Source organism: Pseudorasbora parva, chromosome 1, assembly GCF_024679245.1.
Source record: "Pseudorasbora parva isolate DD20220531a chromosome 1, ASM2467924v1, whole genome shotgun sequence".
Classification (NCBI taxonomy): Eukaryota; Metazoa; Chordata; class Actinopteri; order Cypriniformes; family Gobionidae; genus Pseudorasbora; species Pseudorasbora parva.
This window is the reverse complement of record NC_090172.1, coordinates 20,434,235-20,452,257: the sequence shown is the minus strand read 5'-3', so window position 1 is coordinate 20,452,257 and position 18,023 is coordinate 20,434,235. Positions and strand designations below refer to the sequence as shown.

Genomic DNA, 18,023 nt, shown 5'->3' with positions numbered 1-18,023 from the left:
ACGAATACATAAAACAGATTGGGAAAAAATTACTAAATGCAGCTTTACAATCACTTAACCACATGGTGCTTGGTGCACTTAATTATTAATTATTGCAGCATTAACCAATGTGTAAGGTAAGCACAGCTTTTGCATATTTCACAAGGATTTCATAACATAAGGGTCAGGATGGACTATAATTTCACGTGTAAAAGACGTCGCCAGGTGACGTCCTCTCACAACCGAATCACAACAGGTATATATTGAACTACACAGAGCTAAAAGTCAAAGTAATAATGTCGTTTTTATCATCATCATCTGTCTTTTTCCGTTTACCCGTCTTTATTTTATAGGATTTTACTCAAGGAATTGGCCATTTGAATTGTTTGTCCGTCAAAAGCAAAGCTGCGGCACACCGGTAATCTTGAATTTGAACGCCTGTAGGCACTGTGCATGAGAGCGCATGGCAGGGGTGTGATCAGCGCACAGGAGCTTGATTGACACTGCTAAGACACTCCTCCTGGCTCTGATTGGTTGTTTCTTACTGGGAGCAGTTTATTTCTGCAAATGGAAATAGGACCACTGGGAGGAGCCAGAGGAGCTTGATTTTTTTTCACAGATTATCTGTCTCATATTTTACTGTCAGGACATAATGACAAGTTTAACAAATATGTAAAAAAATAAAAATAAAAAATAAAAGGCATTTTTATAAAAGTTACCTACCGCAGCTTTAAGAATTTTTTTTTTTTTTAATTTATGAATCTGATTTAGTAAATGTGAATTGTACTTTGCATTTATGAATTTTGTTTTGTAACTGTATTATTTTTGAGGCTGATCTGGCTCCATAGCTGCTAATACATGTGACTTTGTTTTCTTACCAGGATCTTGTTCATGCCATGTGACCAGACACAGATCTGCCTGAGGACGGCTGGATTTCATTACTAGGCTACTCTGCCAGTTCTGTGTACGAGTTTGCGCGAGTCAGATTTCATGGCTAAAATAATGCTTCAGTGGTGTGGTTTCTAAATATATCCCATTTTCTGTAACGTTTGACACAAAATGGATGTGTGACAGGTTTTCTTTTGATTTATTCTTGGCCTACTTTGTCATGTTTTGCTCATATTAAAGTCCTCATGAAATCAAAATTTACTTTGTTGTTGTACATTAAAGGTCAGAGGGTTAACAATTAATCCGTGCAAGTTAATACACAGGAAAAAAAAAAAGTTTGTTGCGGTAATCTTTAATCAAAATATGAAAAGTTCTAAGTTCCTTCTCAGGTGATAGCAGTTTGATGGCTTAGGTTTGAAAATGCTTAACCACTCCCTTCCAACCATTAGTCTGCTGTGAGCGTGAGATGGAGAGGAGGAGTGCTGAAGTCAAACCCTGCTCTCTATTCAATGTTCCGTTTCACTTCAGCACTGAAGAAAACTCACTGGTTATTTCCAGTTCACTGGGACTTTAAAACAGTAGGTAGCACAATTCAAAAGCGAAAAATGCTACCAATCATATTGTGCTACCGGCATCATATTAATCTGGTTTGAGGCTTTTTTTTTTTTTTTACTTTCCATACCTACCCCTACCCTAAATATACCCTTAAAGAAAAAAGAAAAGAAAAAAAAAAAAAAGAAAAAAAAAAAAATATATATATATATATATATATATATATATATATATATATATATATATATATATATATATATATATATACTTTTTTTAAAGGTGCTGGCTTTATATATATATATATATATATATATATATATATATATATATATATATATATATATATATATATATATATATATATATACTGTTGTCTAAGGTCAACTAATGACGTTTGTGTGGTTTTAACATTCAAAAACATCATAACTAATAAGTAATAGGCTATTTTCTACACTGGTTTTGAGGCTCTCTTCAAAACGCTGGGTTATGATGGCCGTGACGCACTGGAGACTTGGAAGACACCCACGGCTAGGATTAAAGAAGATTTAATAATAATAATAATAATAATAATAATAATAATAATAATAATAATAATAATAGATTTTATTTATAATGCACTTTTCATTCCGAAGAATCTCAAAGTGCAACAAAGGGGGGGGGGGGGGGGATAACAAAAAAAAATGAATAACAAGTAAAAATATAGAATACTACAAACAATCAACCAACACAGAAAACAGAACAGAAACAGAGCTGATGGTGAACAGAAACAGAGCTGATGGTGGACAGAAAACAGCTGATGGTGGAAGTCTCTGTTAGCTCCGCAGCACACTGTGGTCCACTCCATGTTTCAGATTTCTCCCAGCGGCAGTGTCCCGATGACATCGCCGAGGCACGACAGCTGAAGACCAGATGATGGGTCTTCTTCATGATGATTCAAACGATGGGGATCGCTGCAGCACCATGCAGGAGGCAGAACATTCCTCCGGGCACTTCTGTGGACACACCGGGACCGGCGCAGATGTCGCTCCACGGTCGCAATGCAGGACGGAACAGCGGCGCAGCCGAGAAGCAGAACATCCCAACATCATGCCGGACGCCGACGACGAGAGCCCGGATGACGCTAGCCCGGTGCAAACTTCAGCCACCATGCAGCTTAAGCCCAAGGGAGACCACCACCAGTGAGCACCCGCGGCGAGAAACATCAAATGTCCTCCAAACCAGAAACCAACCGATTTGCATATTTAATGAGCTTTCGCTCCTATCTATGCCCCTGTCAGTTCAGTTCACATGAGAGAGGGGTTGTTTTGAAAGCGGCAAGTTCAAGTACGTCTTTATCAAACAAACACAATGATTTATTTCTCATCCACCCGCGATTGATTGGACTATTATTTTTGTATTATTAGCCCGCACGATCGTTCGATATAAGTGTGAACCGCACGCACACACACAATCGCGTGTGCGCGCACACACATCCTTCAAGTGTCAAGTCAAGAGAGAGAGAGAATAGCAGAACAAGAAAGGGATATTATGAGATTCATCTGCCTGCCGACGGGCTTTCATTTTGGTATCCCATCTGGAAAACACACAGCCCTGGGATGATGGGTTTTGCGAGCCCTGGCCCATACATGTCCAGCGTGCTAAAGGTATGTACTGTTATTCACGTACACATAAGCAAAACAATCTATAATAATGCAATACTATTACATATGTGACCTCAACTATATGGCGGTTTAAGAATGTCGACTAAATAGACTACGCCACCCCCACTTTCACGGGATAGGGGACCCTCATAATATTTATAACAGGTCGTTCAATTAAATGAACTAGAAGCCAGGGTATAAAAGGTCAACTTTTATTAGTTGCTCACAATTTTCTCTCATTAATACCACTTTTTGGGTTCACAGCACGGTTCTCAAATAAATAAAAAAACACAGCAAACAAAAAAAAAATCAAACTCCACCAAACAGAACACAAAAAAGGGATGTCAAAGTGCCGTTCACCACAAATTAGGAATACCAAAATTAATAATACATCTAATGCTCAAACACCGTAAAATAAAGTTGCGTTGCTCAAATTACAAAAAAACAAATGACAATAACAAAAAAATAACTCAAACTGTAATCATGAAACTGGATAAACCACATGGGAGAAAACACACCAATCCAAAACAAATGAACCCAAAAGCAAAATCCTTCACAAAACAAATAAACATCAAATATAAAGATCTCCCATACGGTTATAAACCAGTAAATGAAACAAACAAAAAAACGTTACAACAAAATAAATACCAAAGGACAAAAACACCCAAGAACAAAACGCAAATTAATCAAATGAATCTCAAATATTAGTGGGAAAAGAAAACGGTGGCTGCTAGACCAAAAGGAGGGATGTAAAACCTGTAATTAAAAACATTTCACATTTTTTATTACACAAAAGGACATTACACTGATCAACTTATAAAATACTCACATACCTCCTTAATATACGCTGTGGTTTACTTTGTTGAATGAGACAGTCTCACTGAAGGCAAAAGAATGGGTTGTAACGCAGTCGATTCCGTATGAACCTCTGTGCACGCTGTTACTCTCATAACAATCGTTAAATAGCTGAAACCAATGCAGTGTTGCCCGCACAGCGCGTTCAGATCAACAGGTCATCAGCACGGGAATAATCCTAAAACAACATTGTGTACATTTAGCACTAATGTGTCTCCCATACTCCCGCATAAATATAAAAGACATCGACTCACGTTGAATTGTCAAAAGCATCAGAATATACGCACTGTCATTAGGTAGCTGAAGCCAACACGGTGTTGCACGCACAGCGCGTTCAGATCAACAGGTTATCAGCACAGGAATAATCCTAAAACAACATGGTGCGTTCAACACTAATGCATTCTCTTATTAGATTAGACTCCATAGATAAAATTACATTTACTCACACCACGTCGTCAAAGGCAACAGTCAAAAAGCAGTTTCTCCAACGCACCAGTAACGGAGGGGGAGAAAACCACACACACACACTCGTTCGAGGGAAGAGCGAGAACAAACGTGGCTTCACAATGACCGCGAGAATTTAAGCTCGCTGGCGTCATCCCATCACCTGTCCCCCTTAAAGGCATAGCGTACTCATTCCGGTTACATTCACCCCCTCTTTCAAAGATCACCGTCCCGGTGACAACACTTATCCTCATCCTACCCCTCTTAAATCCAAGGTCTAAAAAGGCCATATAGTGAACTTACCAAAGCTAAATTTGGGGGAGCTTGGCCTTCCGGGGACCGTACCGGCCTTGGAAGATTAAAAGGATTTGAATGCTGCCCGGCCCTTGTTCTAACAGAACGACGTAAACAAAGTTCTAATGGTTCCTGCTCAGATTCCTGTTCAAACTGGTCAAAGGCATCAGGAACTGGCTCTGGTACATCAAGTACCTGTTCTGCTGGACACTGGAAATCTGGGGGATCAATGACCTGTTCAGTTGGACACCGGTCCAACTCCTGCCCACCCAAATTTACCCGAATAATTGCTGGGCCTCCCTTCTGAGCCACATGAAAAACCAAAGTCTCCTCCTCCTCTGACATTTCCTCCTCCTCATTTGACTGCCTCTGATGACCATACTCTAGCGGAGGCCCTATTGGGGGGGGGCAATTTGCCTCGACGTCGCATTTGTCCGAGGGCATGCACCCATCAGGAAGCTCTCGCAAATTTGAGCGATGAACATTCTTTACATGCCCCACTGAATCTCGTTGCCTTATTTTATAGACAGTGCCTACCTCATCCAGACACTCTACCACCTCATACACCTTGGAGCCCCACACATCTTGAATCTTATGCCGACCTGGAAAATGATTCTTACACAGAACTAAAGTCCCGACTGGCAAGATAGGCACAGACACTGGGTGGTGGCATGCTCGCAGAGCTGCTGCCACCTGCAAATGCTCCCTAGCTTTACTATAGACAGAGTCTAGATAGTCCCGATGACTCACCACCCAATCTTGGGCAGTCACTGATGAACTCTCTTCATCCCTCCCCAAAAGGGCATCCACAGGAAGCTTTGGCTTCTGGCCAAACATAAGCTCGTAAGGAGAATATCCAGTGGACTGATGGGCAGCGGTATTATAAGCGAACAGTAACTGGGGTAAAGCTTGAGGCCATGCTCTTTTCTTTTCAATAGGCAGTGTGCGCAATAGATCGTGCAACGTGCGATTAAATCTTTCACACTGCCCATTTCCCTCAGGATGATATGCTGTGGTTCTACTCTTCTGAACCCCATACAGTTGGCACAATTGCTTGAGCAATTCCCCTTCAAAATTTCGCCCCTGATCTGAATGAATACGTTTTGGTACCCCATAAACGTAGAACCACCTCTCTGTCAGGATGCGAGCCACCGTACTAGCTTTTTGGTCTCGAGTTGGGTAGGCTTGGGTAAACTTAGAAAACACGTCAGTAACCACAAATACACTCTCACACCCATTACTCGCCCGCTCAAGAAGTGTAAAATCAATAGCGAGAACTTCCAGGGGTCTTGAAGCAATCAAATGCCCCATGGTTGTCCGAACCTTAGGGCGTAAAGCTTTGGCAACCACACAGCGTTCACATTTAGTACACCATTGTTCAATATCATGTCGCAAATTTGGCCAGAAGCATCTCTCCCTCACCAAAGCAGTTGTCCTCTCTATACCTTGGTGACCATGATGGTCATGGAGACCCTCCAACACTTCCTTCTTTAAGACCGCGGGCAATAAAACCTGGAGTATGCGAACCTTTCCTGGAGGCAGGAAAACTTCTCTATACAAAATTCCATCTTTCTGCCGAACACGTTTCCACTGGCGAACCAACTCTAATGCTTCCCTAGTCTCTTTGGCCCTTTCATAGCGGGTAGGGACCGCTCCCCTTTGCCAATACCTCGAAAAAGCAGCAATATGAGGGTCTGCAGCCTGAAGCACTTGCATGTCTGCCTTTTCCCGGAAAGGCACAGCTGCTATTTCTGAAACTATAGTACAATCAGAAGCCGATCCTGGACACTGAACTGATGAAAGTACCTGAGGCAAGGTTATACCAGACGCAATTTCCCCAACCCTATTAGGGGCTGAATTTACAGGCAGACGGGAGAGGGCATCTGCATTGCGATTAGCTGTACCAGGGCGATATTTCAGCTCAAAATCAAACAAAGCCAACTGTGACACCCAACGCTGTTCTACGGCAGCCAACTTTGCAGTTTGCAGATAACTCAAGGGATTGTTATCAGTGAACACCACAAACTTAACACCCAGCAAATATTCACGAAACTTCTCGGAGACAGCCCACTTAAGGGCCAAGAGCTCCAGTTTCATTGAACTGTAGTTTGACATGTTTCTTTCTGTAGGGCGCAAGCCTCGGCTGGCATAAGCAATAGGCCTCTGCTGACCCTCCTGTTCTTGGGATAATACTGCACCAAGACCAACCTGACTGGCATCTATCTCTAGCACAAATGGCTTAGAAAAATCAGCATAGCCCAACACTGGGGCCTCTACCAGCGACCTCTTCAGGGCCACAAAGGCCTCCTCCAAAACTTCTGTCCATCTTCCTTCCAGAAGTATGTTAGTGCCTGAACCTCGCTTCTTTCCCTTACCCTGGAGCTCCCCCACCAATCTGTGCAGTGGCGCCGCAAGTCGAGCAAACCCCTCTACAAACCTTCTATAGTATGAGGCAAAACCCAAGAAGGAGCGCAACTCCATAAGGTTACTGGGTCGCTTCCAGTTGGCTACAGCGCTAATTTTCTCTGGGTCAGTGGACACCCCATGGGAGGAAATAATGTGACCAAGATACCTAACCTCTTTTTGGAAAAAATGGCATTTTTGGAACTTCAACTTCAAATTATTTTGTTGAAGCCGCCTCAAAACCATCTCCAACCGTTGAAGATGTTGTTCAAAGGAACCAGAAAAGATGACAATGTCATCTAAGTACAACAAAAGGGACTGGAAACGTTGATCACCAAAAATCCTCTCCATAAGTCTCTGGAAAGTACCGGGTGCATTGCATAGCCCAAAGGGCATACGATTGTATTCAAAAAGCCCAAAAGGAGTGCAGAAAGCTGTTTTCTCTTTATCCCGTTCAACCACTGGAACCTGGTTGTACCCACTAGCCAAGTCAAGGGTAGAAAACCACTTAGCCCCTGTTAGCCCATCGAGCGACTCCTCGATCCTTGGGAGTGGGTAAGCATCTTTCCGTGTTTTAGCGTTAAGTTGACGGTAATCAACACAGAGTCTAATGCTACCATCCTTTTTTTGTACTACCACAATGGGTGAAGAGTAGGGACTACAACTAGGGCGAACTACACCCTGTTCAAGCAGCTCACTAATATGAGTTTTGACTTGTTCATACTGAGATGGGGGCAAGCGACGATAACGCTGACGAACAGGAGCATTATCTAACACTGGTATCTCATGTTGGACTAAATGAGTACACCCCAAATCCCCTTCACTTTTACTAAACACAGAGCTGAAACGATCCAAAAGGCATCGGGCCTGTTGGGACTGTGCAGTGGACAATAAAGGCCATGACGCCTCAAATTTCAATGCTGGTTTACTGCCTACCTCCATGACCTGATTACTACTCACAAACCCCCCACTATCCACACTTTCCAATTCAGTGTCCAGGGCCGACTGCAAATTAACCAGATACAGCTGACCTAGAAAGGTTCTTGGCCTAAGCCATTGATCCTTCTCTCCCAGATTTACCACAGGGACATGAACTACACCCTGCTCTACCGGTAAGAGACACTTTGAAATAAGGATATTCGCTGGCAGTACGCCTTCCTCACCTGTCGGGGGCTCTAATAATACAGAAGTAATGACACGAGCCATACCTTGACAACCAGTAGTGGGAACCCATTGAAGGGAACCCGCTGGTACTCGTATGGCCAATCCTGCCCTTACAACTGCCTTCCCCAGTAACCCAGACTCTGCGGTGAGAGCCAAACTTTGACACTCTAAGAGGGCCTGTTTCCACCCCTTTCCTGCCTGCTTAACTGTAAGAGAGGAAAATAAACCCTCCTCATGTTGACCAAAAAGATCTTGATAACAACAGTTCAAAATATTCATTCCCAAAAGACCTGGGACCGCGAGCTTTTGTTGCCGTGTAAGAGGATCTAGCGGATCTCTCATAATTAGTATCCCCATTTTGGGGAGCGTTCTACCCAAAACCTCGACTTCTAGCTCCAAGTAGCCACAATAGGGAATGTCCAGCCCATTAGCAGCCTTCAAATGCAACCAACTACATGGCTTTAAACTTTTCCTAATATGAATAGGAAAGGCTGACTCAAAGAAGCTCTCAGTGACCATTGACACCATAGATCCAGTGTCCAGCAGACAAGGAGTTTTCACCCCACCAAAAGAAACCTCCACTATAGGGCACTGTCCAACAAGTTGGGCAAAATTGAATGATCCCTTAGAGCCAGAACCACCCCCCTCTGATGCCAGGCTCCCAACACCAGAGGGTGCTAGTTTCCCGGCTGCACTAAGGCATCCTGTACAACTGTCTGACTCTGCACCTGAGGAAACTGTCCCTGACCGAGTCCAGTCCCACCCCTCAAACTCACTTGGCTGCTCGCCAATTCAGATCTGCAAAACCTTGCAATATGACCAACTTTATTGCAACGCATGCAGACTGGCTTACCATCAGCCCAAAACTGGGCAGCACTTGGACGGGAGCCAACAGCACCCCCTACGGTATTTGAGGGGCTTATACTCAGGTGCTTCAAAATAGCATCTAGCTGAACCTGTTGTTTACGTAAACAATCTTTCAGCTCGCCTAATTCAGAAGTGGATTCGGGGGAGGGGTGACTAGATCTATACGTACCCACTACTTGAACATCTGCAGCGCAAGAGTGAGCCCGAGATCTCACAGCTGGGGTTCCTCCCTCATCTGCCCACCGTACAGCTTCAGAACGAACCTCCAGAAATGACATCCCAGCACTTAACCGCACCTGTCGTTTTAATTCTCTGCGCAGAGTGTTATCACGCATATGTTCAATAAATTGGTCACGTAATGTGTGGTCTGAGTTACAAATACCTGGCAAGTTCTTGCGTTTCATTGCTTCCATTAAGGCCATGAGGGCGTGTGAATATTCACGCAGTGACTCTCCCTCCAGCTGGCGGCGTTGGAAAAACTGCTTCTGCAAACCCACAAAAGACTGAGAACAACCATACATGTCAAGTAAAATTGTAAAGATTTTCTCTGGATCATCCCTGTCACTCGAGGGGTGAAACTTTACTTCAGCCTTAGCTTCTCCATCTAAAAGATCATAGACGAACAAAGCTTTCTCAGCCACAGGGACTGGACGAACAATCAGAGACCTACGTACTTCTTCTACCCAATCTTCTACTGTCAACAAATCAATAGACCCTTTCCCAGAAAACCTAGGACATTTTCTTTCCCGTGGAACATACACATAACGTTCAGACGTAGGCACATTAATAGGTGTATGGACATTAACATCATGTCTGGGGCTAGTAGCTTGCTCTGCCTCATCCTCAACATTAACAGGCCTCCTAAAAAGTTCTTCCCGAAGTTGCTGATTATCAGCCTGTAATTGTTGTACCAAATCAGCAAGAGTTTTAAGTTGTTCCTCCATAATACAGGCGATTTGTATTATAGGAGGAGGATGAGGAGAAAAAAAGAGTCCAGAAGACAGCTGACAAAGGATGAAGCTCACCGGCTCGTGACACGATGATGAAGTCCTTAATATGTTACAACCACCGTTTCCTTTCCCACTTCAACGAAATACACACACACACACTAAATCAAGCAAACCATTTACACTCAGGCTTCTTTAAACTATACCCTGCCGACTGCGCCAGAAATGTGACCTCAACTATATGGCGGTTTAAGAATGTCGACTAAATAGACTACGCCACCCCCACTTTCACGGGATAGGGGACCCTCATAATATTTATAACAGGTCGTTCAATTAAATGAACTAGAAGCCAGGGTATAAAAGGTCAACTTTTATTAGTTGCTCACAATTTTCTCTCATTAATACCACTTTTTGGGTTCACAGCACGGTTCTCAAATAAATAAAAAAACACAGCAAACAAAAAAAAATCAAACTCCACCAAACAGAACACAAAAAAGGGATGTCAAAGTGCCGTTCACCACAAATTAGGAATACCAAAATTAATAATACATCTAATGCTCAAACACCGTAAAATAAAGTTGCGTTGCTCAAATTACAAAAAAACAAATGACAATAACAAAAAAATAACTCAAACTGTAATCATGAAACTGGATAAACCACATGGGAGAAAACACACCAATCCAAAACAAATGAACCCAAAAGCAAAATCCTTCACAAAACAAATAAACATCAAATATAAAGATCTCCCATACGGTTATAAACCAGTAAATGAAACAAACAAAAAAACGTTACAACAAAATAAATACCAAAGGACAAAAACACCCAAGAACAAAACGCAAATTAATCAAATGAATCTCAAATATTAGTGGGAAAAGAAAACGGTGGCTGCTAGACCAAAAGGAGGGATGTAAAACCTGTAATTAAAAACATTTCACATTTTTTATTACACAAAAGGACATTACACTGATCAACTTATAAAATACTCACATACCTCCTTAATATACGCTGTGGTTTACTTTGTTGAATGAGACAGTCTCACTGAAGGCAAAAGAATGGGTTGTAACGCAGTCGATTCCGTATGAACCTCTGTGCACGCTGTTACTCTCATAACAATCGTTAAATAGCTGAAACCAATGCAGTGTTGCCCGCACAGCGCGTTCAGATCAACAGGTCATCAGCACGGGAATAATCCTAAAACAACATTGTGTACATTTAGCACTAATGTGTCTCCCATACTCCCGCATAAATATAAAAGACATCGACTCACGTTGAATTGTCAAAAGCATCAGAATATACGCACTGTCATTAGGTAGCTGAAGCCAACACGGTGTTGCACGCACAGCGCGTTCAGATCAACAGGTTATCAGCACAGGAATAATCCTAAAACAACATGGTGCGTTCAACACTAATGCATTCTCTTATTAGATTAGACTCCATAGATAAAATTACATTTACTCACACCACGTCGTCAAAGGCAACAGTCAAAAAGCAGTTTCTCCAACGCACCAGTAACGGAGGGGGAGAAAACCACACACACACACTCGTTCGAGGGAAGAGCGAGAACAAACGTGGCTTCACAATGACCGCGAGAATTTAAGCTCGCTGGCGTCATCCCATCACCTGTCCCCCTTAAAGGCATAGCGTACTCATTCCGGTTACACATATAAAAAAAAACACGTTTTACTCACATAAGTGTGTTGCACCATTCCTGCTGTCAAATCCAATATAGAAGAAATAGCATTGTATTTTAATATCAAATGTCTGCAAATCCAGCATTGACCTGAGATTTGCTTACAAACGATTCTGCAGTGAAATTAAGAGAACACCATGTCTTCCCCACGTGAGCTGTAAATTCATTAAAAATAAAGTTCAACCACACATTCCTAATAGGATCCGAAGGAAGCTTATGCAGCAACTGTGTTCTTCCACAACCAGGAATAGCGCAATATCTTGCTATATTCTACGGCATGTTTATTTCTGCTGGCTAGAGCAATCCCAGCAGCTCCATGAGTCGGTGGGCGGGGCTACTGAAATACACTTGCTTATTATTCTGTAGAGGCAGTGTTTCATCAGTCGATTACGTCAATATGTGAACACGATCATTTTTTGGGCCTGGTGTCTATAAAAGCTCTTCTTTGACTAACAAGGACGTTTTTAGCACTGAAACTTAAAATATATTATTTTTTTCTTTTTTTACCTTTCTTTTTTTTATTATTATTACATTTTTTGCAGACATATGAATTGTGTTACAAATGATGCAGAAAGAGACAAGGTGTCTGGAAAAAATAAAATGAAGCTTGAAAGGTAGCAGAACAGCTCAGAAACAACATAACCCTCCCAACCCAACCCACCCCACCTTTCCCCTAAGGCCATCAGGAAGAGATAAAATAGGAAGTGATAACAGAAGGAAAAAAAAATAGATAAATAAATAAAATAAAAAATAAAAAAGTGTCTTCACCACTAAACAGGCAGCTCTGATGTTACAGTAAGGCCTTAAATAACGGCCAGAATGGGGCTCCACGTTTCATAAAAGGAACTCAGTGATCCTTTGAGAGAGTGCCTAATTTTTTCAAGGTGGATGCGTTGTAAAACCTCCCTTATCCAGCCATCATGTGACGGAGGCGAGGCATGCTTCCATTTAAAGAGGATGGCGCATCTGGCTAACAAAGTGGTAAAGGCAATGACGTGGTGTGCTGAAACCGGTATATCCCGGTTAGGGGAAAGGCCAAATAGAACAGTCATAGAATTAGGGGCAATGATAATATTTAGGGCCTGTGAAATAGTTTTGAAAATATCTGACCAGTAGTCCGTTAGCATTGAGCAAGACCAAAACATGTGAAGATGATCAGCTGGGGATTGTCTGCATCGGTTACTGGCATCAGTTCTGTTAGGAAATATTTTAGCCAACTTGGCATTAGTGAAATGGGCTCTTTGAAGCACTTTACATTGTATTAGGGCATGTCTGGCGCAAATAGATGAAGGATGAACTAAACCAAGTATGTTTTTCCACTGGTCCTCAGAAATGTCAGTGCACAAGTCTTGCTTCCAGGTTTGCTTAAGGGAATCAAGTGAAAATAAGGTTAGGGAGATTACTCTACCATAGATGGTAGATATCAGCCGTTTTTGACCAGGGTCAAGGCTGAGGAGTAAGTCAAGTTCTGATTCGGGTGGCCGGTAAAATATATTCTTATATTACCATGAACTTTTATCTATCAAAAGCTCAAGAGAAAAATGATTTCGCAATTCATCACCCCTTTAAAGGTGCACTATGCAACTTTCCGTCCACTGGAGGGCGCCTATTCAAAACAAATGCGTAGTTTGATGCAAAGTTTGAGCGCAGCATCTTGGGACATGTGGTCTTCACCTCACAGCCGGTGGAAAATAGGACTCGGGCAGAAATCACGTTCTTGCATGCGGTTATTAACGTTACTGTAGTGTAAAGCAAAGCAGGACCGAGTGTTGTGGAGCTGAGCACAGCTGCTGGACCGATTGTTATACAAACACCCCTCGCGAACACCGGGACTTTTATTATGACGGGATGGGGGCCTGCACTGATCCGCTCTTCCGGTTATGATTACGGGGTAATGCAGCTCTGTTTATCATATTAGACACATTTAAGTGTGATGAAAATGATGTTATGATGTTACTCCGTGCGTTCACTTGTTCACACTGCTAAGAGTAAAGCGCTCCTGCCAAAAAAAAAAAAAACGAAACTGAGGGTAGCGCAGATATGATGCAATTGGCAGGCGACTTCCTCAAACACTATGCTGAAACGTCCCGGTCCTTAGTTAAAATAGCAATTTTCTCACAATTTACAAATAGTTGGAAACATTTGGGAAATTGTAGGTACTCAACTGAACAAAATATATAACTCCGGCCTAGTGGTTTTTGGATATTTCACTGCAAAAATACTGCATAGTGCACCTTTAAATAAATATTAAATATTGATGTGTTCATAGTAAGCCCAGGTAGGATAGGCTGAAATATCAGGACACAAGAGCGCACCAACATCTTGCCAAGAAGGCAATAATCTCAAGATATCTCAAAGCTATAGCTTAAAGTAAACACAGAACCTATAAAATTGCATTAATAATGTTCATTCATTAATAGGCTGGGTAAAATGTATCCAAATGCATAGTGCAAATTAACTGTGTTCTGGCACCGTTTCCCTGACCAGACATGCATTTGTCCAATCCACATGAAGGGATACCACTCTTTTGACCTATGAATTGTATTTTTTTTTTTTAAATCATTTAGCAAAGATTGCATTCACAGAGAGCAGCTGCTTATTTTCTTTCCTTCTACAATTGTTCACATATTGCATATTGTAATAAGCCTATATATATTGTACTTTATATATCTTAATTTTGTTCTGGAAATCGCCTATTGTAGCCTAGTGTGTAATGTATTGGAATTTGTAGGCTATTGTGTATCTCTTTATTGTAACTGTATGTGTCTATTGTTGATTTTTGGGGTATAAAAACCTTAGATAGATATTCAAACCTTAAAATCACACTTCCTCTATATCGAAAAGGTATTTACAAAATCCACCAATTTTACCAGTGCTGACTGGAGTGGAGATCATTGACACACATTTTGTAGGATAATAATGGGGTTGTTTTCATTCAACAGTTTTCCGAATCTTACATTTCATAATTATAACTGAATCCATGTGAGGATTATGACATTACAGGTAGCAAAAGTAGCCCAACATTTAAAAATAAATACATATATAGCCTACAATACAATATATTGAAAGAAAGAAAGAAAGAAAGAAAGAAAGAAAGAAAGAAAGAAAGAAAGAAAGAAAGAAAGAAAGAAAGAAAGAAAGAAAGAAAGAAAGAAAGAAAGAAATTGGGTACATGGCACATGTAGCAAATCAGAATCCTCGAAACAAACAGGGGTGGCTCTCAAAGCGCGAACTGGTTGCCTGGTAGAAATAAAATTCCAGAATTGTAAAACGTGCGCTGATTGGTCTGTGATGTTTGACAAGCACGTGGGTATAGAGAAGCTATAAATACTGCTTGAGCTAACGGATTCTCTTTAGATTGTGTTCGCGTGAATGTGGAAGGAGGTGTGTGTATGGGTGTTTGTGCTTTTGAAATACAAATTTGTGAACAATTCATTTTATTTTTACGTTTTACAAGGGTAAGTTTCATACTTGCATGATGTATGTTCCTAACTAGCGATCGTTTGGTTAAACATCTGTTTGAATGACCGTAAATAAAATAATGTATCGATTGCAGCTATGCGATATTATATGTATTAGGGTTTTTGTTATAAATCTCGAACTGTGTAAGCTTAAATCAACGAAGCGATGAAAAACTAAGGTGCTTGAATATAATTTAGGCATTCTGGCTCTACATTCTTGTGTGTTTAACGTTATACATTTATATTACGTTTCGTTTATTATACATTTAACTTAATCCAGCTTTCTCTTTCAGCACTTTATACTGTAAATTCTCACGATGGTTGCAACAAGCACGTTAAACAGAAACTCGGAATGCCTCTCTGAGTTTGCTGGTCGCGGATATGACCAAACTTGCATCGATTATGGTAAGATATTAATTAATTTATTGATTTATTAATGTGTAAAATCAAGTATCTGTGATATGTGGCGCGATAACGTGTTTTTTAAACTATGCCACTGGACTTGAGCTATGGACCTTGTTTACTGCGCTGTTGGTGCAGCTCTGCACCAGTGATGTCATGTCAACACCGATGAAGTCATTCTGTTACCAATCTCCTTTGTGGCTACGACTTTTTAGGTTAGAGCAGTAATCGGGATTTTTCTTAATAGTAGTTGCATGAACTAGTTGTTGAAACTTGGATAATTAACAGGATCATTTTGGTCTTGCTAAAATTTCTACCACAACTTTCTGAACACGTTTTTTAATTGCTAAATGCATTTCTTAAAACATTTCGTTGTTCCTTCCTCTTGATGCTTTCAGAGATTTGAGCTTGCATTTAGAGTTGTACTTAAAATGTACAGGTTGTTATAACCACTAACTTATAACTGATACAAAGTTATGCTGTTGTAAAAAAATGGAGAAAAAAAATAGTTTGGGACTAGTATTTGTTCGTTTTGAAGTCTGTTAAAGAGTCTTTTATATATGGGCTGATGGTCTTCTATTATAGCAAAATGGCTCTTTAAGGGGTTTAGTCTTTTTTGTTGCTAGTTGGTGCTAACTAAATGATGGTAAGCGGTGGAACCAAGAATGCATGATTACTGTAAATACCTAATATCAAACAAAAAAAATATCCAATGTTGCTCAAAACAACTAAATGTGATAATAATGTTCTCGATAATCTTATGCATCCCTCAGTCTATCCCTCATGTCTGTTCGACTCTCTCCAGAAACTGACTTCTGGGAACGGTGTTTGCCAGAGCCTTACTTGTGTGCAGAAGAGTGTGAGGAGCAGACATGTCAGCATCTTGCCCGGCTGCTTGAGGGCTGTCTGTCGAGGGCCAAATCCAGCAAGCTGCAGTGTGCCCATGTGCTGGTGCCAGAGACTCTCACCCTGCGGGTGGCACAGGATATGCTCAGGTTGGCAGCAGGGGAGCCGTGTGGGTTACGGGGCTGTGTGCTAGATGTGCATCTTGAACTGGAAGAGCAGCAGCACCGCTGTGAGAGACTCGAACGACTTGCTTGTGACTCAAGTGTGGTGCCAACTTTTGAATTGACGTTGGTTTTCAAACAGGATGGCAGTGGCTGGCCGAGTCTGCGGGATTTTTTGCGTATTGGTACATGTTTCCCGCCTGGCACCCACCACGCACTTAAGCTCCGCCCTGGGTTTAAACTCATTAAGAAAAAACTGTACTCCTCTGAAGCTGGAACTATAGTTGAGGAGTGCTGAGATTGAGATGAAGGTGGTGCTGGATTTTACGGGAATATTTTGAATGCACTCACTTTGACTATGACTGTGACTGTAAGTCTCCTGGGAAAGCAAAACTCATGTTTTATAAGTGTTTTTATATATTTATATAGGATATAGATCTATAAACAATAATAGAGGAGTTTTGTTTGTTGTATTTGGCACAAAATGGAATTGGAACAAAATGGAGAGTTGATTGCTAATGGGTAGTTTTTGTAAGCATTAAGGATAGTATTTAATAGTGGCCTTGACCCTGTGTCAGCCTCTGTAATGGTCATAATTATGCTTAAAATGAAGAGTACACGATGTGTTAACTTTTTTATAAATCACAAATGTATTCAAAGTTAAGTTTTTGGACTATTAATTATAGAAAAGCATCACTGGGGGGCATATTTCTGAATTTGTGCTAATAAATATTCTGTTCAAAGTCCTTCAAATGTAAATGTTAAGATTTCCTACTTTTAATATTTAAATAAAGGCTATATGTGCATGCAGCTCTGGAAATAATTGAGACCAATTAACATTGTTTTCTCAATGTTAATTGGTCTCAATTTTTTTCAGAGCTGTGTGTTATATATATATATATATATATATATATATATATATATATATATATATATATATATATATATATATATATATACACACACACACACACACACACATATGAGTTCACCAGGTAATGGTCACTGTGCAAATATTCTTGTCTTTATCCTTCAACATTGAGCTTTGTTTTACTTATCTTCCCAACACTTCTATATTTTGCCTGAAGTGCTGGCTACAGCAACGGAACATTTTTCTTTATAAAGTTTATTTTATAGTAAGTTGAGAGCCTTGTCTATTTTGACAATAAACTATATTTTCGAAACTATGCGGGTACTTTTTTGTTTCTTTTCCTTTTTTTATGTGTTGCTTTCTTTTGGTTTTGCATTTTTAAATATCTAAAATAGTTGACTAATATGTAAACTAAAAAATACCATGGTAAACCTTCCAGATGTTTTTTTTTTTTAAATGCTTAAAGGCGTTTCATGTGAGAGAGAGAAAAAAGAAAATTGTAATTTATTTACTCTGCCTCTTGTTGTTCCAAACCCGTAAGACTTTCGTTTATCTTTGC

The 18,023-nt window shown here is 40.7% G+C and overlaps 1 protein-coding gene and 2 long non-coding RNA genes across 3 annotated transcripts; 1 reads left to right on the top strand and 2 right to left on the bottom strand.

The window, feature by feature from the left end:
• Positions 1-3,503: 3,503 nt before the first annotated feature.
• Positions 3,504-4,475, bottom strand: LOC137083482 (uncharacterized). The gene is made up of 3 exons (XR_010906508.1): positions 4,361-4,475; positions 4,202-4,281; positions 3,504-4,092 (listed from the first exon to the last, which is right to left on the bottom strand). It is a non-coding gene; the product is annotated as an uncharacterized lncRNA (long non-coding RNA).
• A 6,160-nt stretch (positions 4,476-10,635) lies between these two features.
• On the bottom strand, positions 10,636-11,607 carry LOC137083479 (uncharacterized). Its single transcript, XR_010906507.1, has 3 exons — positions 11,493-11,607; positions 11,334-11,413; positions 10,636-11,224 (listed from the first exon to the last, which is right to left on the bottom strand). It is a non-coding gene; the product is annotated as an uncharacterized lncRNA (long non-coding RNA).
• Positions 11,608-15,054: 3,447 nt separating this feature from the next.
• LOC137083468 (DNA damage-inducible transcript 4-like protein) lies at positions 15,055-16,970 on the top strand. The gene is made up of 3 exons (XM_067449426.1): positions 15,055-15,181; positions 15,478-15,589; positions 16,392-16,970. Exons 2-3 carry the CDS (start codon positions 15,502-15,504, stop codon positions 16,889-16,891), a joined length of 588 nt encoding a protein of 195 aa, XP_067305527.1. The 5' UTR covers positions 15,055-15,181; positions 15,478-15,501; the 3' UTR covers positions 16,892-16,970.
• The last annotated feature ends 1,053 nt before the right edge of the window (positions 16,971-18,023 follow it).